Source organism: Suncus etruscus, chromosome 13 (genome assembly GCF_024139225.1).
Source record: "Suncus etruscus isolate mSunEtr1 chromosome 13, mSunEtr1.pri.cur, whole genome shotgun sequence".
NCBI classification, from domain to species: Eukaryota; Metazoa; Chordata; class Mammalia; order Eulipotyphla; family Soricidae; genus Suncus; species Suncus etruscus.
In genome coordinates, this window is record NC_064860.1 from 97,987,204 (window position 1) to 98,008,879 (window position 21,676).

The 21,676-nt window shown below is 56.6% G+C and overlaps 1 protein-coding gene across 1 annotated transcript; it reads left to right on the plus strand.

Moving 5' to 3' along the window:
- The first annotated feature begins 1,137 nt into the window (after window positions 1-1,137).
- SLC37A1 (solute carrier family 37 member 1) lies at window positions 1,138-17,291 on the plus strand. Its single transcript, XM_049785429.1, has 19 exons — window positions 1,138-1,300; window positions 2,477-2,558; window positions 4,508-4,622; window positions 5,022-5,100; window positions 6,295-6,430; window positions 7,303-7,379; window positions 8,007-8,173; window positions 9,565-9,602; window positions 10,125-10,205; window positions 12,133-12,261; window positions 12,640-12,730; window positions 12,811-12,873; window positions 13,281-13,366; window positions 13,585-13,633; window positions 14,010-14,083; window positions 14,612-14,690; window positions 16,320-16,417; window positions 16,631-16,695; window positions 16,873-17,291. Exons 1-19 carry the CDS (start codon window positions 1,245-1,247, stop codon window positions 16,886-16,888), a joined length of 1,581 nt encoding a protein of 526 aa, XP_049641386.1. The 5' UTR covers window positions 1,138-1,244; the 3' UTR covers window positions 16,889-17,291.
- Window positions 17,292-21,676: the final 4,385 nt, after the last annotated feature.

Sequence of the window (21,676 nt, forward strand, 5' to 3'; positions counted from 1 at the left end):
CACTGGTGACGTTCAGGGGTTATTCACACTATACACTCAAAAATCACTCCTGGCTTGGGGAACCATATGGGATGCCAGGGAATCAAACCCAGGTCCGTCTGGGTCAGCCACATGCAAGGCAAATGCCCTACCGCTGCACTATCGCAGCCCCAACATTCCTTTTTTTTTTTTGAAGTGGAAGCCTCATGCCCAATCTGAGGGATTGGGGAGTGCAGGTCTGGAAGCAAACGCCCACACAGGAAATAATCCACACAAGATTGAAAGAATAGAACAGGTCCAGGAAACTTCTACCACAAGCTTTCCTTTCGCTCACTAGCAAAAGACACCAACAGGCAGATAGACTGTTTGTGGAAACTGAAAGCACAAGCAGCTTCTCTCCCTGAGACCCGAGGTCTTTATTGGGACAAGAAGGACCAGCCCCTTGGGTGGAGAGCAGGTAGGGGTAGGGACCAGTCCAGAGGTACTTCCAGTCTATGAGTCATAAGCACCAGCAAAGAATTATCCAAATAAACTGAAAATCGATTACTCCAATACTTCCTTTTTTGTTTGTTTGTTTTTGGGTAACACCCAGCGGTGCTCAGGGATTACTCCTGGCTCTGCACTCAGAAATCACTCCTGGCATGCTCGGGGAACCGTATGGGATGCCAGGAATCGAATCACCGTCAGTCCTGGGTCAGCCGCATGCAAGGCAAATGCCCTACCGCTGTGCTATCTTTCCGGCCCCTCTTTGTTTTTCTTTTCTTTCTCTTTCTTCCTTCTTTCCTTCCTTCCTTCCTTCCTTCCTTCCTTCCTTCCTTCCTTCCTTCCTTCCTTCCTTCCTTCCTTCCTTCCTTCCTTCCTTCCTTCCTTCCATTCCCCTCCCTTTGTTCATCTGCACTGACTCAGCATAGAATATATACGATATGTGCATCGGTAACTCCTTATGGATCCCAGCCCCATCCTGTGGTGTTTGAGGATCAGCTGGGGCTGGCCTTAATGGAGATGGTCTAGGTCTGGCCACCTTCCATGTCCTGCTTCTCAGCTCTTGGCTGGTCCTCCCTGTTATGGGAGGGGACCCGCCAGTGTGCCTGTAGCTGGGACATAGCTCCCTGTTCCCCCTTCATGCCCGAGTCTTCATCCCCACCCTCCTTACAGGGAGCCCTGCCTGGAACAGACCAGCACAAGTGAGGGCATCGAGGCCACCCAGCGCCCTGGTACAGCGGCGGCAGCCCCCCGAGACAGAGCCCCTGCGACTGGTGCCTTCCATGGCTCGCCTCCCTGCCGGGATCCGCTTCCTGGTGTCTTTCTCGAGGGATCAGCGGTGAGTCCCACACGCACAGGGATGCGTTGGCTACTTTTTTATTTTTTTGGTTTTGGGGTCACACCTGGCAGCGCTCAGGGGTTCCTCCTGGCTCTATACTCAGAAGTCGCTTCTGGCAGGCTCGGGGGACTCTATGGGATGCCAGGATTCGAACCACTGACCTTCTGCACGCAAGGCAAACACCTTACCTCCATGCTATCTCTCCGGCCCCCTCCACTTTTGTTTTTAATAATATTTTCAAGCGCCGTGATTACAAACATGTTTGTAGTTGGGTCTTGGCCACTGTTTAGTTGGCCTGTCCTTGGTCCTGGGGAGCCCTGTGAGGCCAACAGGAGTATAACATGGCAGCCAAAAAGAAGTGTGTCCATGGCCTAAAGATGGCAGCACTCTAAAGTCTCTTCTGGAACAACCGTGTCCATGAGCAGTGAGGGAGGGAGCCCCAGCACAGCCCCAGTCACGGCACACCCCAAACGAAAACAAGGCAAACGGGAAGGCAGTGTTTCCTGATCGGACCCACCAGTGGGTCTCGCTGGGCTGGACTTGGTGCTGGGAAAAGGAAACAGGGGGAGGCAGGGGCTACCATGGCTCCAGAGACCCCCAAACCTTGGGTCAGCCATGCCTCTCCTCACTCCCATACCCCTCAGGTGGGCTGTGTGCTCCCCGGAACTGAGCCGGGCAGGTACCCCGACAATTCTCTGTCAGCTGTGCCGACACAGGCTGGGTTCAAGGCCTCAGTCTCCCTCTTGGCATCCTTGGGGCCCCTCTTCCTCCCGCCTTGTTTGGGCGCTTCTGAGAAGGTGCCCCCCCAAATGCCCGTGTCTCATCCAGTTGGTGCCCAGCCAAGATGGCTTTGCTCCACATCACTGCGGTTCTTTCTGTGTTTGGAAAATGCTACCCCTAGACCAAAAGCCTACTATTAGCAGAGAGGACACTGGCCTGGCACACAGCCGACCTGGATTCAATCCCCAGCATCCCATTGGGTCCTGCCAGGAGTGATTCCTGAGCACAGAGCCAGGAGGAACCCCTGAGTGCTGCCGGGTGTGGCCCAAGAAACCAAACCCAAACAAACCTGACCTAAACAGAAAAGCCCAAATTCCCCTTGGAGAGGTGGAAGAAGGGCGGGGAAGGGGCCTTGGGCTGGGGACTGACTGTGGCTGAGCCTCCTGCTGTGCCCAGGTACAGAGCCTTCATCTTCGGCCTCACCTTCCTGCTCTACGCCAGTTTCCACCTCTCCAGGAAGCCCATCAGCATAGTCAAGGTAAGAAGGCGGGGACTGGAGCGATGGCACAACAGAAAGGCGTTTTCCTTACAAGCGAATGATCCAGGACAGACCTGGGTTCGATCTCCGGCATCCCATATGGTCCCCCAAGCCAGTGGCGATTTCTGAGTGCATAGTCAGGAGGAACCCCTGAACAACACAGGGTGGCCCAAAAATAATAAATAAATAAATAAATAAATAAATAAATAAATAAATAAATAAATAAATAAATAGAAAGGCAAGAAGGCAGGCGTGGGGCTGAACACAGCGGAGAGGCCGCTTCATAACTGGAATCTGCTAGTTACACTCGAGGCTGTACTGTCATGTACAGCTCCTACCCCCACATTTCACCGGTGACTCTTGCTCTGCGTTTCCTGTTCCTCCTTTTGGACTTAGGCACCTTCATTTCTTTATTGTTGTTGGCATTCTTTTAGTTTCCTTTTGAAGTTTCGTTGTATCACCCTGAGATACAGAGTTATAAAAGCTGTCATGGATGGATTTCAGACCATGTTCCAACATCCGTCCCTTCCCGAGGAATTTCCCGGGTGCCACTAATGTGTCCCCTGTGTGCCTGGTGCCCACTGCCCTGTCCACCTCTAGGGTAGACACCTGTCTTCTCTCCTCTCTCTCTATTTCTGTGTCTCTGTTTCTGTCTCTCCGTCTCTCTCAGTCTTTTGTCTCTCTGCCTGTCTTGCTCTCTCTGTCTCTGTCTTCCTGTCTGTCTGTTTCTCTCTCTGTGTTGTTTTTGGGTGACACCTGACAGCGCTCAGGGTTTACTCCTGACTCTGCACTCAGAAATCACTCCTCGTGGGCTCAGGGACCCTATGGGATGCCGGGGATCTAACCTGGGTCAACTGCATGCAAGTCAAATGCCCTCCATGCCGTGCTATTGTTCTGGCTCTTCGCTCTGTGTTTCTGTCTCTGTCTCTTTCTTCTTTTTTTCCTTTTAGACATCATGCTTTGCAATATTGTCCTGAAGGGGTACCATGCCTATCCCTTTCCCTCCTTCCAGCACCCAGCTCCTGTCCAGTGTGCTCATTCCCAACTCTCATTGTCACAGTGCTCCCTTCTCTATCCTAACAGCACATCCCATTCTTTGTGACAAGTTTCCTTTCTATGGACCAGTCCTCCTGATCTTCATCTCTATTAGAAATTAGCATCTTGGGCCTAGGGCCCAGAGAGATAGCACAGAGGTATTTGCCTTGCAAGCAGCCGATCCAGGACCTAAGGTGGTTGGTTCGAATCCCGGTGTCCCATAGGGTCCCCTGTGCCTGCCAGGAGCTATTTCTGAGCAGACAGCCAGGAGTAACCCCTAAGCACCGCCGGTTGTGGCCCAAAAACCAAAAAAAAAAAAAAAAGTTCTCGGGCCTAAGAGATAGTACAAGGCACACAGCAAAGCCAGGTGGGCAGCCACCCCAGCTGCCACTTCTGCCAACCTTTAGAATGCCCGTGTGGTGCCCGCCTCTGCAGATCCTGGGGAGAGACATTTGGGCCTGAGGCCTCCAGGGCAGTGGGGTTCACTTTGCCTATTGGGCTGAGTGTCAGGGTGAAAGTCTGGGATGTGGAAGTCAGGGCACAAGCTGAGACAACCCCACCCCAAGCCCTGCCTGCCCACTGCTGTCCTCTAACTGAACTGGTAGCCTCGGGACCCTGTCAGAGGGCTTCCTCACTGGCGCTCCCAACCTGGGGTGGGGTCCAGGTAAAGTGCCAGGAGAAGATCCAGCTCACATGGCCTCAGAGGGAGCCCCCAAAGGGCATTTCTTGGGGGACCATGTGGGAGTTGGAGAGGCCGCAGGAAACCGCAGACTCCGGAAACCCCTTATGTCTATTCCCCACTTCTCAGGTCAGGCTGATGGTATGGGTGGTCCTGCCATGGTGGGGAGCCTGCATGGCCGCAGGGTGCCTGGCCCAAGGGGTCCCTCTTCCTCTCTCTGTCCCCCTCCTCACAGGGGGAGCTGCACAAGACCTGTCCAGTCCTGAATGGGGAGTCATCCAAGGAACGGAAGCCTGGTGGCACCGGTGGGCTCCCCCATAATGAGAGCCACTGTGGCTGGGCCCCGTTCGGTGAGTCATGGACCCACATCTGTCTGTCCAGCTTCTCGGCCCGGGGTCTCTGCTGGGCCCTGCCCAGTGCCTGACTAACTGCCAGACAACAAGACCCCAGACCCACTGGGGCTGCCCTGGGGAGCCTGGAACCTGGAGCCACCCTGGCACCCCCTGATTGTCAGAGCCAGCAGAAGTTGAGCCCCCCAGGGCCAGAAGAGCAGTGAGGGGTTTAGGTGGGGGAAATGGGAAGGCCAGTTCGGCCATTGAGTCTGGGTAGCATTGGCCAGGCTGGACCACCCACCGGACCCCCAGGATCGTGGCACAGAGGCTAGGGGGGGGAGCAGGACCAGCTGGCCCCTGGGGGGATCGCAGGGCACCTCCCACCCGAAGCTGATGCATCCTTCCTGTACCCCGCAGACCGGGACAACTACCCACGGCTGCTGGGTGCCCTGGACTACGCCTTCCTCTGCGCCTACGCCCTGGGCATGTATCTGAGGTAGGTGCCAGCTTGGGGCCTACATGCCCATGTCTGATCTGTCCACGAGGTGGGGCAGAGCTGGGGCGCTGTGTGGACCCAAGCTGGATGAGGAGCTGCCGGCTGGGAGAGCCCAAACCCCATAGTGCCCCATGAGTGGCAGGTTAGGCTCCTCCATTAGCCTTTTTGTTTGTCTTTGGGTTGAGGTTTACACTGGGTAACTCTCAGGGGTTACTCCTGTCCTGGCTCTGCTCTGGAATCACTCCTGGCAGGCTCAGGGGACCCTAAGTGATGCCAGGGATCGAACCCGAGGTGGCTGTGTTCCAGGCAAACTCCCTCCCCACTGTGCTATCAGTGTGTGTGTGTGTGTTTTAATATTTTTTATTTAAACACCTTGGTTACAAACATGATTGTGGTCGGGTTTCAGTCATATCAGATGACACCCCCCATCACCAGTGCAACATTCCCATCACCAATGACCCAAATCTCCCTCCTCCCCTCCCCGCCCCTACCTGTACTCTAGACAGGCTTTCCACTTCCCTCATATATTCTCATTGTTAGGATAGTTCGCAATGTGGTTATTTCTCTAACTAAACTCATCACTCTGTGGTGAGATTCATGAGGTCGGCTGTAACGTCGTGTGTGTGTGTGTGTGTGTGTGTGTGTGTGTGTGTGTGTGTGTGTGTGTGTGTGCAGTTTTAAGTGAATCCACCATCAGGCGCGAGGTTAGCGTAGGCTGCTGTGTGCTGCCCTCTAGTGGCATCTCCCTCAGCCATCTGCACCCTGCTGGCCAGGCCTGTTGGGTCCAGGCTCGGGGCCACCCTCACCCCAACCTAGCTTTTTGCTTTTCAGCCCCCAGGCGCAGGCAGGTTCTGCACCAGCCTCACCCCAGAGGTGAGGCCAGTCCTACCTCTGCCTGCTCCTTCTCCCAGGAGCCCATCTCTGCCCTCCCAGGGTGGCAGGAGGGTTCGTGGGCAGGTGCCACAGCAGTGGTAGCCTGAGGGGACCCGTGCAAGTGCCCACGGCTGCTCCATTCCACCATGGGCTTCGTGTCCGGTCAGGGAGACCCATGCCAATGAGCAGATAATGCCACTGCGGTCCCCGTGGGCACCAGCTGGCATGTGGAATGTCTGTCTCCGTGGCAGACCCCAAGTACCCCTTAAACTGGCATCATTCGGCTCCTGCTGCGTCCTCACCCCCTTCTGCCCCATCCAGCGGCATCATCGGGGAGAGGCTGTCCATTCGCTACTTCCTGACCGCCGGCATGCTGGCCAGCGGTGCCTTCACCGCCCTCTTCGGCCTCGGCTACTTCTACGACATCCACAGCTTGAGCTTCTACGTGGTCACACAGGTACAGCCAGGCCGATGGTCCCCTCCTCACCAGAGCACATGAGGCCTTTGCTTCTTGCACCATAAAAGATGCACTTGTAGGGCCAGAGAGAAAACACAGTGGTAAGGCGTTTGCCCTGCACACAGCCGATCCAGGAAGGACAGTGGTTCAAATCCCATATGGTCCCCCGAGCCTGCCAGGAGAGATTTCTGAGCACAGAGCCAGGAGTAAACCCTGAGCGCGGCCAGATATGACCCCGCCAAATAAAACTCAAAAATAAATAAATAAATAAATAAATAAATAAATAAATAAATAAATAAAAGATGCACATATAGTTGGTGTAAGAGTTTGGTTTGGGGGCCGGGCGGTGGCGCTGGAGGTAAGGTAAGCCTTACCTGCGCTAGCCTAGGAGACGGACCGCGGTTTGATCCCCCGGCGTCCCATATGGTCCCCCAAGCCAGGAGCGACTTCTGAGCGCATAGCCAGGAGTAACCCCTGAGCGTCACCGGGTGTGGCCCAAAAAAAAAAAAAAAGAGTTTGGTTTGGTTTTAGGGCCACACCTGGCAGTGCTTAGGGGTGGTTACTCCTGACTGTGCTCTGAAATTATTCCTGGCAGGCTCAGAGACCCTGTGGGATGCCAGGGATGGAACCTGGGTCAGCCCTGTGCAAGGCAAATACCCTCTCTGCTGTGCTATGGTTCTGGACCTGCACGTGGGTGTTTCAAACAGTGATTCTGCTACCCCTGTGGGCAGATGGCGGGTCAGAGCCTGCAGAGGGAGGTTTCCAGCGTGCTCTGAGGAGGGCATGTGCTGGACTAGGACAGATGCAGGAAGGGGGCTCCCAGTGCCTGCAGCCCCCCTCTGAGAAGGTCCCCCCTCCCCGCTGTCACCCAGATCCTCAATGGCCTGGTGCAGACCACAGGCTGGCCCAGCGTTGTCACCTGCCTGGGCAACTGGTTCGGAAAGGGCAGGTAAGTCTGGCCACTTCAGCCTGGGGCCACGTCTCTCTCTGTGGCCTGGGCCAATCCCTGGGGTGGTGGGTGAAGACTGCAAAGCAGGGCAGACTGTGGAAGGAGGTGGGCCCCCCCATGAGAAATGCAGGCCCTGTTTTCTTTGCTGTCTCTGGGGCTGTGACCCAGAGCATGGACCCCAGAGTGGCCACAGTGTGGCCCAGAATGGGGGAGCCTCCCCAGGGGGCAGCTGCTAGTCCAGGCACAGCTCAGAAGCATTTTGGATTGGTCAATAAGGGAGGAGAGGGAGCTTCTGGAAGAGCCTCAGGTTGCCTGAAAGAATTTCTAAGTGTCTCTCCACTGTCTGGACCTATGTGTATATGTGTGTGTGTGTGTGTGTGTGTGTGTGTGTGTGTGTGTGTGTGTGTGTGTGTGTGTGTAAATGTTGTTTTTGTTTTGGGGCCACACCCTGTGGCACTCAGGAGTTACTCCTGGCTCTGTGCTCAGAAATCGTTCCTGGCAGGCACGGGGGACCATATGGGATGCTGGGGATCAAACCTGAGTCCATCCCGAATCAGCAGCATGCAAGGCCAATGCCCTACCACTGTGCTATTGCTCCCATGTGTGTGTGTGTGTGTGTTGTTGCAGGCGCGGTCTGATCATGGGGGTCTGGAATTCCCACACGTCTGTGGGCAACATCCTGGGGTCCCTGATTGCCGGCTACTGGGTGTCCACGTGCTGGGGCCTGTCTTTCATTGTGCCGGGGGCCATCGTGGCAGCCATGGGGGTTCTGTGCTTCTTCTTCCTCATTGAACGTGAGTCCTTATGCAGGGGGTCGGGGCAGGGTGGGGCAGGAACTGAGGGTGAAAAGCCCATCTCTCTCAATGGGTGAACCAGGATGCTAGATCCTTCCACTCTGTGCCCTTGGCACCTCCCTGGCCTCTCCCTACCCCAGGCACTTCCTGCCACGAAGCACCCAGGCCCCCTCCCGCCTCCATAAAGCCGGACCTTGGGCACTGTCAGGCCCGACTTGGCTCCTGCCCAACAGCCAGATTTGGCAGTTCTGGTTCCAGGCAGGATGGTGCCAGGCCTCTGACCTGGCAGGACAGGGTCTGGGCTTTAGGGCCAGCACAGCAAGGAAAGGCTCCCTTCCCAACTCCATTGGGGCACCAGGCCACATTAGCTGGATCTGTCAGGGTGCGCTGCTCCTGGAGACTCTGCCCTCAACTGCTCCTCGGCTCAGACACATGATACCATCTGGTCCCAGCCAGCGCTCCCAGTCTTGAGGGTGGGGTACAGGGCATTCAGGCCCCTCGCTGCATGCATGCCTCACCCCTGCCTCCTCTGGTCTATCCTCAGTGCCTTTGGCTTCATGATATAGCTCACCCTTATGTTCTGGGGTATTTGGGGGGTATTGGCCAAACACAGCAGTGCTCAGGGGTTACTCCTGACTCTGCACTCAGGAATCACTCCTGGCAATGCTCAGGGTACCCTATGGGATGCCGGGATCGAACCTGGGTCAGCTGCTTGTAAGGCAAATACCCTCCCCGTTATGCTATCTCTCCGGCCCTCACTGATTTTTGTTTTGTTTTGTTTTGTTTGGGCCACACCCGATGGTGCTCAGGGGTTACTCGTGTCTCTGAGCTCAGAAATCACTCTTGGCAGGCCCGGGGAACCATATGAGATACCGGGGATCGAACCCGGGTCTGTCCCTGGTCTGCTGCATGCAAGGCAAGCGCCCTACCACTGTGCCATTGCTCCACCACCACCCCCCTGATTTTTCTAATTATTCCACCCAGGTACAGCTCCTGTGGCATATTCACGCACCCTTCACTCCCACATGCTTGGTGCCTTCGGGCCTTGACTCTGACACTTCTCCGCTCGGCTTTTCTTTCTGGGCGGCTGGCTGGGGTGACGCCACTAGCCTGACCCTGCCTGCTCTCATCTGATCTGCCCAGTTTCCACTGGCTCCACCATCTCCACACATTGGCCTTGGGGGGTGCCCACCCAGGGGAGACAGGGATCAGATGGTCACAGAGGACGGAGGGGTACACGTGGCTTTGGGGAGGTGGCCGAGCTATGGCCTACCCCTAGACATGTCCCTCCGGCCCTGTCCTGATATCTTTCATGGCTCAGTTAGTGGTTCCAGTGTTCTGGGTTGTCTGCAGTTCTGGCCCTGCCTCACCTGCTCTCACTTCCCTTCCAGATCCAAGAGACATTGCCTGCTCCACCTCCCCGCTACCGGTGAGAACCCTCTGCTCCCCACAGGGCTTCCCAGCTCACCGTCCCACCTGGGGGTGTGAGGAGGGAGCTCATTATAATTGCCAGCCCCCTGGGGCCAGAGTGATAGCACAGCAATAGGGTGTTTGCCTTGCCTACATGGCAGATCCAGGCCAGGACAGATCTGGGTTTGATCCCCGCATCCCATATGGTCCCACGAGCCTGCAAAGAGCGATTTCTCAGTGCAGAGCCAGGAATAACCCCTGAGCGTCACTGGGTGTGGTCCAAAAACCAAAAACAAACAAACAAACAAATCACACGTACACAGACTCTCTATACTCACATTCATGCCCCAGGTCCCCTGTGTGCCCCTCACCCCACCAGGCCCCCAGGTATCTGTCACCGATTTGGGAGAACCTCCAGTGAAAGGCAGGCCAGAGCTTTTCCCTTGCTGGCGGCCTGCAGCTGGGAGAGGACCCACCTGGTCTGTCCTGGGGTCCTTCTGTCCCACGAGGAGCAGGTGTGACTAACCCCGCCCCTCCCCAGCATGTCCGAGGCTGCGAGAACGGGGTGCACAGGCTCCGCCTGCAGAAGCCAGCAGGGAGCACAGAGAAAAACCGGCAGGTGGTAAGTCCTTGCCCTGCAGTGGGGCCTCTGGTGAGCCCTACACTCATGGAGGTGCTGTCAGATCTGGGGAGGGAGACACTGCTGGCAACCAGCACCCACCGCAGGGGCACCCCATTCCCTCCCACCAGCCCTGTCAGGCTGCTGAAGCCCAGACAGTGATCCCAGATGTTACTCCTCGTATTACCTGCCAAGCAAGATGCTGGGATCCATGGGCCAGAGGTCTTGGGGCCCGTTGGCTACCCTGGTGGAGTGTGGGACCCCCAGAATATACACTACAGTGTTGGGGGTCCCTGCATCTCCAGGGATCAAACTTGAGGAATCACAACCAGGAGTCCTTTGGTCACCTGGTGCCATGAGTCTCCCTGACCAGAGAGAATTTCCTTCTGCCCGTCACTGTCTGTGAAGATTCTTTTGCGCGTCTTCGTTTGGACCCAAAAGTTCAGCCACAGCTGGAAGCCAGCTGGCCTCTGACGGCAGCATGGGGGACCGAGGGCTTTAGCCTGGCCTCTTCAGGAGGGGTTTTGTTGTTGTTGTTGTTGTTGTTATTGTTGTTGTTTTGGGGTCCCCTGCCGGTGCCTAGGTTTTACTCTTGGCTCTATACTCAGGGAATCACTCTGGGCAAGCTCCGGAGACCCTAAGGGATGCCGGGGGTCAAACCCAGGTTGGCCTTGCCCAAGGCAAACACCCTCCCCACTGTACTCTCATTCTGGCCTCACCTCTTAGTTTCTTTTTTTTTTTAACTTTATTTATTGATTGATTGGTTGGTTGGTTGGTTTTTGGGGGGCCACATGCAGAGGCACTCAGAGGTTATTCCTGGCTCTGCACTCAGATATTGCCCCTGGCAGGCTCAAGGGACCATATGGGATGCCGAGAATCGAACTGGGTCCCTCCCGGGTTGGCTGCGTGCAAGCAAATGCCTTACCGCTGTGCTCTCTCCGGCCCCACCACCTCTTAGTTTCTAAAGCGGGTCCTTAGCGCTTCTCGATGGAGCAGTTCCTCGTCTGTTTCCTCACCATGCTCCTTCTACCCTGATTCCTTCCCAGGGCGTCCCTATCCTCCTGCTGATCCCCTCCTCGTGCTCCATGTCCCCTCACTGATGCAATGTTCACCTGTGACCCTCAGAATCTCCTATCTCCTGGGGGAGGGTATGTAGTAGCAGGGGGTCATGAAGCACTCATGTGAGGGTGACCATCCCAGGAAGTGTATGTGACATCCCCTCTGCTTACCACAGTGGGTAATGCACTGCTCTCCTGTTTGCTTGGTTTGGGGGCCACATCTGGCCAGGGCTCCAGGGAGTCTGGGGTGTCCAGAATCGAACCTGGGGTGGCTGTCAGCCAAGCAAGTGCCCATCCACTGTGCTAACTCAATCACCCTGTTGTCCCTTATTGATTTGGTTTTTGGGCCACACCCAGCGGTGCTCAGGGGTTACTCTTGGCTCTGTACACAGGAATCACTCTTAGTGGTGCTGGGGGACCCTATGGAATGCTGGAGATGAAACCTGTGTAGGCCACGTGCAGGGCCATGCTGTGCTGTCCCTCAGTCCCCCACTGCTGTCCTCCTTTCTGACTAGGAGGGGACTTGTCCGGACACGCTGGGCCCCTCCCAGCCATCTCTGTGCTTTTGAGCAGATTCTGTCTCTGGGTGACCTCAAGTGCTTCTCCCACCTCCTACCACACCCAACCACCCTCTTGCCCCCTGGAGGCGTCTGTCTCCAACTGCCAAACCTTTCAATTCTTAGTGGTTGGGGCCAAACCCAGCAGTACTGGGGCTAAGCCTGAGTGAGCTGTGTGCCTGGGCCCCACGTTCCAAAGACCCTTCCACAGAGACCTGCAGCTTGCTGGTTCCTAAAGCATGTCGATCACACAGACGCACAGGACATGTGCACGGGCAGCCCTGGCCTCCCTGAAGTCCTGTTTTCCCCACACAGGACCCCGAGGCCCAGAATCTGCTGCCGGCCGAGGGGAAGCGCTCAATACACCCGAGCGACGTGGTGGTAGTAGCAGACGGCGGGGGTGGCACGGCCGCCATCAGCTTCCTGGGTGCCTTGAGGATCCCGGTGAGTGTGAGCAGAGCAAGGGGGACCCCAGCAGCCGAGCCCCATCCCCATTCAGCACTGCAGCCCCTCCAGCCCCTAGCTCGACACACACTGCTTCGGATTTTTGTTTGGTTTGGTTTTTGGCCACCCCTGGCGGCACTCAGGGGTCACTCCTGGCAGACTTGGGGAACCCTATGGGATGCCAGGGATCGAACCCAGGTTGGCTATGTATAAGATAAACGCCCTTCCCACTGTGCCATTTCGCCCAAGTCCTGCCCAAAAGAAGGGCATGGAAACCAGTGGCACTCGGAGTTCACTCTAGGCGCCTGGCAGCTGTGGGGGCACATGCCGCACCCCCGGCCATGTCATCACCACGCGTGACTTGGCTCTCACGCACAGGGCGTAGTGGAGTTCTCGCTGTGCCTGCTCTTTGCCAAGCTGGTGAGCTACACCTTCCTCTTCTGGCTGCCACTCTACATCACCAGCGTGGGTGAGTGTGTGCGCTCCGGGGTCCCTCCACATCCCACCACCGCCCGTGCCCGCCTGACCCCTCGCTCTGTTCGCCCACAGACCACCTGGACGCGCGCTCGGCCGGGGAGCTGTCCACGCTGTTTGACGTGGGCGGCATCTTCGGTGAGTTCCTTCTCAGACTGGCAGCACCTTCACACCCTCACACCCCCACACCCCTGCAGTGTGAGTTCTGTACCACTCAGTGGCCACTTGGAGCCTAAGTGGGCCCAAGGTGCACCTACAGGGTCAGTCCCGCCTCAAGCCTCGAAGGCAGCTGCATTTCAGCACTGAGATTCCCCTCAGTGCATAAGAGGACCCAATGGACTAGCAGTTTTGGGACAGAAAAGAGGTCCCCTCTGCCACTGCTCCTGTTTCTGACTTCTCAGGAAGCTGGGGGAGGCAGCAGGGGAGGAAAGAAGGGACCTACCCCTGCAGCGGGCACGTCAGAAGGGCAGCACTCCCCAAGGCCACTGAGTGGATGCAGCATGAGGGGAGACTGCCCCCACCTACCTCCCCATGTCTGCCTGCAGGCGGGATCCTGGCAGGGCTGGTGTCTGACCGGCTGGAGAAGAGGGCGACCACCTGCGGGCTCATGCTGCTGCTGGCCGCCCCCACGGTGAGCCCTGCCCTGCCCACCCCTCTCCGCCTGCACCCCTGCCCGCCTCCCACCTCAGTCCCCACCGAGTCCCCTTGGCAGGCCTCACAGAGCTCCCCTCGCCCTTCCACGCCCACTTTCCCTCGGCCCTGTCTGCCTGCCCCAAGCCACAGGCAGAGGAGTCTTGGGGTCTCCCCACCCCCGTGCCCAGCACTGAGCCATCACCCTCCTGCCCGCAGCTCTTTGTCTTCTCGGCCATCAGTAAGGCAGGCCTGGAAGCCACTGTGGGTAAGTGACACCCAGCGAGGAGGGGGGCCCAGCCTGTCAGTGCCGCAAAAGTGCCTGGAAAGGCAGGGCGGGGGAGGGGGTAAAAGGGGCCCCCCAGAGCATCAGCGGGATAAATACTGTCAAGTCAGAGCTCGCCCCAGCTGGGGGTGCCCCATGGGGGACTGCTGGACCTGCCCAGGGGTCAGTGTGGGGAGGCTCCAAGTCTGTGGGAGTTGGTGTGAGCGTGTTGAGGGATGTCTGCCCAGCATCCTGGCTGGTGCCTGCCGAGCATCGTAGTCAGAGCCCCAGCTAATGCAAGGTGCTAGCTCTACCCCTGGGTCTGGGGGGCCTTGGGGTACTCCAGCTTTCCTCACCCCTGTGCCTGCCCCCCACCCAGCTATGCTGCTGCTGAGCGGAGCCCTGGTCAGCGGGCCCTACGCCCTCATCACCACTGCTGTCTCCACCGACCTGGTAAGTGCGAGGGCCGAGCTGGGACGGTTCAAGGGGGAACAGACACCCACGTGCTCCTGGTGACCATCCTGGGGGTGGAGGCTCCAAAGGGGCTGGGACAGGAGGTCACACCCCAGCACCAACCATAAGAGCATGGGGGTCTTGTACCAGGCAGTCAGCAATGGCAGGATCGGGACACGCTTCCTTTGGTCCTGGCTTGGCACGTGGGCCTTTCCGTGCAGCGCCCACCTGCACCTCCTTTTCAGTTGTTTCCCACCATCATCCTCCTATATATTGTGTGTCCTGAAACACTCCTCACTCCTTCCTTTGGTCCCCTCAAAAGAGTATGTCACCACCAGCCTATTTGTGGGGCATGGGAGCATCCCAGATATGGGGTGTGGGTCCCCCCCTCCCTCCACTCGAGTGTCGCCTGGAAGCGTTTTGCAAAGACCCAGTAGTGCAGGAACCGGAGTATCTGGAGTATCTGCAGCTGGTGGGACATCTTCTTCTATGCCTGGCTACCTTTCACTCACTCCCCCTGTCTTTCAGGGAACCCACAAAAGTCTGAAAGGGAACGCCCACGCCCTGGCCACGGTCACCGCCATCATCGACGGCACTGGCTCTGTGGGTACGTGAGTGGCCCCGGGGTCCGACGCAGCGCTGACGGCTTCCAAGTGGGCCTGCAAATGGCGGGCGGCGGGGGGGGGGGTGAGGGTTCAGGGGTGTGGAATAGAGGGATATGAGGTTGCAAAGGTGCGGGTTATGGGCTCCAGCTGCGTTCTGCGCCCAGAGGTCCCCCAGGGCCTTTGTGCGGGGTAAACCCGCCATCGTGTGCCAGGGATGTGCACAGAGGATGCACACAGTTCCCCATGAACTGTACACAGAGCACGCGCACGACTCCCGCTGGCCCCTGGTCAGGCCACTCCATCCTCCTCCCAGGCAAGAACAGTCCTGGCAGGTGCTCAGATTCGGCTCACACCAGCAATCTCCACCAACTCCTGGTGTGTCCCCTCCTGGCCCAGGCTCCCAACCTGGGGACAAGGAAGGGGGTGACTGGGAATAGGGGACCCCCAGCCCACAACAGCGTCTGCTGGCACCCACATCTACCATGAGCCTGCAGGGCCAAAGGGCATCCAGACATATGCCCTGGCATTCTTTTATTTTGTTGTTTGTTTGTTTGGGGGACACACCCGGCAGCGCTCAGGGATTACTCCTGGCTCTGCACTCGGAAATCGCTCCTGGCAGGCTCAGGGGACCCAATGGGAGGCCAGGGATCGAACCCAAGTCAGCGCATTCAAGGCAAGTGCCCTCTCCGCTGGGCAGTTGCTCCAGCCCCTGCCCTTGTATTCTTGGTGACTGCACATCCGTCACCCATAGGGAAAGCTAGCCTAACCTGCCATGACTCAAACCCTGGGCCCCTACCCTCCTGCTTCTAGCCTGTTGGGGTCCAAGGGGTCACCCCACTTTCCCCAAAGTGCTTTCCTAGTTTCTTTTTCTTTTTTCCTTCTTTTGCTTCCCTGGTTTCTTGCAGGCAGGTGGCAGACTTTGAATTCATGGTGCAGGATTTTTTTTTTTAGCTCATTCCTTTACTTTTGTAGCCTCTAGGGACCTAGGGGTGTGGACAGAACAGAGAGTAGGTGCAGGATGACTTTTTGCCTATTCCTGCAGCATGAGAGACTCCATCACCTGGAAGAAGTTGGGGTCTCCAGCTAGCCTGGACATGTTCTCTCTCTCTGTTGCTGTCTCTGTCTCTCTGTCTCTCTCACTCACACACACACACACACACACACACACACACACACACACACACGGTTCCCGCCTTCTTTTTTTTGATGTGAGAATTTAAGGAAATTCCAGGAAAGCTTCAGCGTCTAGATCCGCATTTCTACCATCTGCTCTCCCCCCTCCACACACTCTCCGCATGCACATGCCTGGACACACAGATCCGTGACTCATACTCAAACAAGCCTGTACATGTCTAACCCACATATGAACGCACGTATCCACGCACAGATGCACACGCACACACTAGCACACTTGACGCATGCGTCCACACACTCTCACGCCCTCTTGGAAGCTCTTGGGAGCTTCACAAACCCGCTTCCCTCTTCACCAGTACCAACCTCAGAACTGGGGGCTCCCGCCTCCCCGGAAACACCTGGGGAGGGTCCCCAGCTCGCAGTTTTACTCATGAGGAGCCCGAGAGATCCATCCACGGTGGGATTCTAGAACCTTCTTCACGCCTCACCCGTTTCAGGAGCGGCGCTGGGCCCCCTGCTGGCAGGTCTCATCTCCCCATCGGGCTGGAACAAGGTCTTCTACATGCTCATGCTTGCCGACGCCTGTGCCTTACTGGTGGGTGAACCCCCGTCCACCCCAAGGGGCTACTGCCGCTGGTCTCCAGAGACGGGTTGCACGCAGCCTCCTACCCACAAATTGGCTACCTAGACCCCTATTCATAGGCACTGGCCTTCCTGCTAATGTGGAGTCCCCCCTAGGCAGTGATGGGGTCCCCGACAGTAATGGGTTCTCGGAAAGTGACAGGGTGTCTTGCTTGCCTTTGAGCAGTCCCTGGTCCGCCTCATTCACAAGGAGCTGCGCTGCCTGGGGCGGCCAATCGTGGAACTGGTCCCGTGAGTATTGGGGGGCACAGGGCACCCCCTTTCCTTCTCTGGCCATGGGGCCCCCAGACTCTGAACGCTCCTCAGAGCCTCCTCTGGGGGCTCCTGTCCCCGAATACCCAACCCTCTGCAGGTGGTGTGGACTGAGGGTGTCTTGGGAGCCCCTCAGCCACTCCATCTCCCCTGCAGGTTCAAGGAGCAGTGAAGGCAGCCCTGGATGCTCCTTCAGACCCATCACGGACATCAGGGTGCCCCCTGGCTACAGGACAGGACCAGCTCCCCAGAATCCTGCCGTGACCAAGCGTGCCCCGCAGGCTGGGGCAGCTGGATGGGCACGAAGGAGTGGGTGGGTGAGGGTCCCCTGCAGGGCCCTGAAGACCAGAAAATGTGCGATCTCCAGAAGACAGGCCAGCAGCGGTGGAGCCCGGAGTGTGGGTTGGTGCTGCGGCCTGCGGGGACTGGCAGTGCCCCCAGAATAGATCTATTTATTTCTCCCCAGGGCATTTGTTATTTATTGAGAAGAGTGTGCCGGTTGCCTAGCAAGGCGCTTACCTGCTCTTTGAAATTAAAAAAGATATATATTAAAAAGTTTTTATAAAAAAGAAAAACACCCAGAAAGGCAGCGCTGTCACTGCTATGTGAGACTTGGCACTTCACCCAGCCGGGGCCTAGCGGGAATGGGGGGTTGTGCTTGGGGGGGGGGGGAGGGCACAGCGGACAAAACCTGGCAACAGGCACAATGGGGTACCTGCGCATCTATACAGGTTCCTGAGAACATGGTTTTCAGCCCCCGGCTACAGGTGTGGAAGAGTTCGACCCCACAAATTGAGGGTGGCCCAGAAACAAAACCAAAAGCAGCATTTTTGTTGGTTTTTGCTAAGGATCACAGGACAGTGGGGAATGAGGCCGACGAGCTCTCCATCAAGGTGTAGACAGGAAGAAAATGTCAGCCAGAGCACAGCAGGGAGGAGGGCACTTGCCTTGCACATGGCCAACCCGGGTTTGAGCCCTGACAGCATTCCATAGGGTCCCCCGAGCCTGCCAGGAGAGATTTTGGAGCCCAGAGCCAGGAGTAACTCTTGAGCGCTGCCGGGTGTGGCCCAAAATTTAAAACTAATAAATAAATATGAAGAAAGCGAAGAAAAGTAAGAAAAATCTTCATGCTCGCTTCTCGGAGACCAGAAAGGCAGCCCCAGGACGCCTTCCTGGCAGATTATCCAGAACAACCCACGGTGTGATCAGAGCGGCCAGAGGCAGCAGGAGCTGTCAGCAGATGAAAGAGCCGAGTTCTGCTCCGTGGACATTCACCTCGGGGGGAGCAAATGTGGTTATTTGGGGGGCTGGAGCCGTGGCACAGTGGGGAGGGCATCTGCCTGAGCACAGAGCCCAGAGTCAGCCCTCGGCACCGCTGGGCCCATGGCCCCAGAACCAAGAGATTAGTTTTGTGGGGGTGGAGCACACCCAGCAGTGAGGATTGGGTCTCTGCCTGGTGACTACCCACAGGGGAGGCCGAGAGACACACATGACCATCGCCTGTGCAGGTGAGCACATGTGAGCCCCACGTCATGGCCAGCTGTGAGGTAACACATGAGCCAAGTGACCATGCCCTTAAGGTCTCACACCTGAGTCCACGTGACCACCCTGAGGCATCACACATGAGTCCACGTAAGGTCCCTTAAAGCATCTCGCATGGTCCCTCGGGCAGCTGCTCGAGGCCCTGAGCTGAGTCAGGGCCCGAGTCATCGCCGGTTTATTTATTTAATTTAAAATTTTTTTTTTTTGGTTATTTTTAGAAGCTGCAGCAGGAGATGAGAGAGAATGCTTCTATGGCTCTGGGGTGATGGATTATCAGAGCCTCCCCGTGACAGGGAGGGAAGGGGATCTGCAGGGCGTGACTAAGGAGCAGGAGTTTGTGGGGGCATCACACACATGTGTGCACATGAATCCTGCACACACAGAACACAAGCTCCACCTCCCTAGTCCCCCACACATATGAGCCCACATCCAGGGAGGGCCCCTGAGTGAGGCCTCTGCAGACTCCCCAGCATGTTGGGGGACTCACCCCCCCAGAACCAGGAGCTGCAGAAAGGCAGAGCCGGGCACCAGCTGTGCCCACTCACGGACCCAGTGGCGGGGGGGCGGGGGGGTGCCCACAGCCCATTCAGTGCAGGTCATCTGCTCCCCACCGACCTCCCCAATGTCCTCTGCTGTAGTGTTAAATAATTAATGATGGTGCTGGACGGAGATGGATGGATGGAGAGACCTTTCTCTGCCATCCCAGGCCACGTGGTTCTGCAACCCCCTTCAGCCGGCGGGTAGAAATCTCACTCACAGTCAGGCTTCAGGAAGCATCAGCTTTATTCATACCCTATCCACCACATGTGTGGCCTATACCATAACCAATTAAGCATTCAGCCATTCTTAGCTAGCCCTGCATCTTAACTCCTTTCAGCCATCTTCCCTTTGACCTCCATGCTGGCCAAAGACCAAAAGGGCCTAATCTCCTGGGTCAAAGGCCTTATATAACCTTCCAAGACCACTCCCGGAATGGAAGGGGTCTTGCAGGTAAGGTTACACGTAATATCCGGTTCCCAAGACCCCTCCCAGAAATGGGCGAGTCTCAGGTAGATACACCTAAATCCAGGGTGGAGTTATACTCAGCTGCCCCTAAGTTGCCTATCCAGCATTCCCTGACATTCCTACCTGCCCTCCTTCCTGCAGGGTTGAGGGATGCTGAAGACCCCCCCCCCCCCCCGCCTTTTTCCTCACACCTGCACCAGCATGCTGACTCCTTCATGAAGTGCTTCATCACCTCACCAGCAGCTGTGTGAAGAGAGGGGGCTGAGCTGGTTCCCTGTGGGGACTTGCTGGTGGCTCCCCTGCAAAGCTCAGCGAGGGAGACAGTAGGGTACAGAGAGGGAAGTCAGTCCAGGGGCACCCCAGGGGCCTGCACAGGGGAAGCGAGTCCCAGACCCAGGGCTGGACTGTGCCGCTCATGGTCCGTCCATGCCTCAGCCCCCTGAGTCCTGGGAGAGGTGGTGAGTGCAGTTTGGGGGCTGCCTTGTGGAATTGGGAAGGATGGGGATGGAGACTCACTGTGTCCTGAGCCCCAAGAGCAAAAGCCAAGTGCAACTTTGGGGACCCCCACATCTTCCCATCTTCTCAACCTGAGCCCCCTACACAGATGGCCATTCCTGAAGACACTTCAGAGGACTCTGAGCCCCCTTTCTCCTGGGTGCTCAGACCTCAGGGCACCCCCATCCATCTTGGGCTTCCTGCCACCAGGTGGGCAGGGCAGGCTGGTCCCCACAGCTGTGGTTAGCACCCCCAGAACTGGCCACGGTCCTGAAGCCATGGGTCGAGCCGCTGTCTCCTCATCCAGGAGGAGCCATTGGGAATGCAGAGCCCCGGGTTCCACCAGCAGAGCCTTGCAGACAGGGTACCCCAATCTCTCTGGAGGCTTCTGGGAAAGGGGGCACCTTCTGTTGGGCAGAAGCCCTGGAGAAAACATCAGGAATGAGAAAGCTGTGGGCTTCTTGGGAAAAGATAAGGGGTGATGGGTGCAGGTTTGGGGACTCTTGGATAATGCTAGTGGTGGGGGAGATAATACTGGGAAGAAGTGGCCAGAGGGACCCAAAGGACCCTTATGGACAAAACAGGGAGTCTTCTAGGTGGCCACAGGGGACAGAAACCTAATCTACCCACTCTGACTCCAGCCAGTCTCCCCCAGACCCTGCCAGGAGCCTGCAAAGAAAAACGTCTGTTGGAATCTAATGGGACAGTCAAGAGCAGGTGAAGAGAGGCCAGAGTGACAGCACAGCAGGGAAGGCCTTTGCTTCCCCCGGTGTGGGTCATGGGGTGTGGGCCAAAAAAAAAAGAGCAGGTAAAGAAGGGGCCCAGACGGGCAGAGGGGTCCCCACAAGCCAGGCTGAGGCCAATCTGCACCAGGACATGCTGCCAGACAGCTCCAGGCACCTCCTCAGAGACCCTCATGCCTCTGCCTGGGGCGACTGTACCCCCTCATCGGTCAGTCATGTGCCCTTTACCCCATGACCACCTCACACGTTCCCAGCAAATGCCAGCACACCTGCTTCTGAACTGAAGTCAGTAAATGTACCCGCATTTGCCTGACACAAAGCAAATGTTTATTTTTCCTTTTGAGTCTTTGGGTCACACCCACCAGTGTTTAGCTGGGGCAAATGGGCTGGAATCAAAGCAGTTTGGGCCACCTGCAAGGTAAACACCTTTTTTTTTTTTGGTGTGTTTTTTTGGGTCACACCCGGCAGTGCTCAGGGGTTACTCCTGGCTGTCTGCTCAGAAATAGCTCCTGGCAGGCACGGGGGACCATATGGGACACCGGGATTCGAACCAACCACCTTAGGTCCTGGCTCGGCTGCTTGCAAGGTAAACACCGCTGTGCTATCTCTCCGGGCCCAAGGTAAACACCTTAACCCCTCTACTGTCTCTCCAATCCAAAATCAAACATTTATGTATTGTGTATTAATTTATTATGTATCAATCAATATAGGCAAACATCTGTCCATCCATTTGCAAGCCAACCACTTGTTGCCCCATTTGTTGGGTCCCATTTACTCCTTTGTTGATTGTTTGAGTTTCCGAAAAGAGCTCCCAGAATAAGAAATTGATTCCCATCCTCTTGTCCCCTTTTGGGAGGAGATCTTAGTAATATTTATCCGCAGCAAATAATCCACACAGAGAGGAGGGTTAAGGGGTACAGGTTGGGTGAAGAGAGTCCTTTGTCAGCCTGCTGCTAGCTCCAAAACACACTAGAGCCAGCCAGTCAACTCTGGCAAAAGACCCCAAACACCTCGCTCCCAAACTATTTATTTGGCTCTCAACAGTGCCCCACCTGGAAGGTCAAGGTGGGACAATAGGCAAAGAATAATCTTATGGAAATATTTTCATATACAACACCACTCATTCTTCCATATTTTCACCTAATCATCCATCCATCCACCCATCCATTCATCCA

Excerpts from the sequence above, each read along its gene's own strand:
- SLC37A1 (XM_049785429.1), top strand. The coding sequence starts at position 1,245 with ATGGCTCGCCTCCCTGCCGGGATCCGCTTCCTGGTGTCTTTCTCGAGG. Across the intron at positions 9,603-10,124 it reads GCTCCACCTCCCCGCTACCG|CATGTCCGAGGCTGCGAGAA; the intron begins GTGAGAACCCTC and ends GCCCCTCCCCAG. Across the intron at positions 14,084-14,611 it reads CTGCTGTCTCCACCGACCTG|GGAACCCACAAAAGTCTGAA; the intron begins GTAAGTGCGAGG and ends CCTGTCTTTCAG.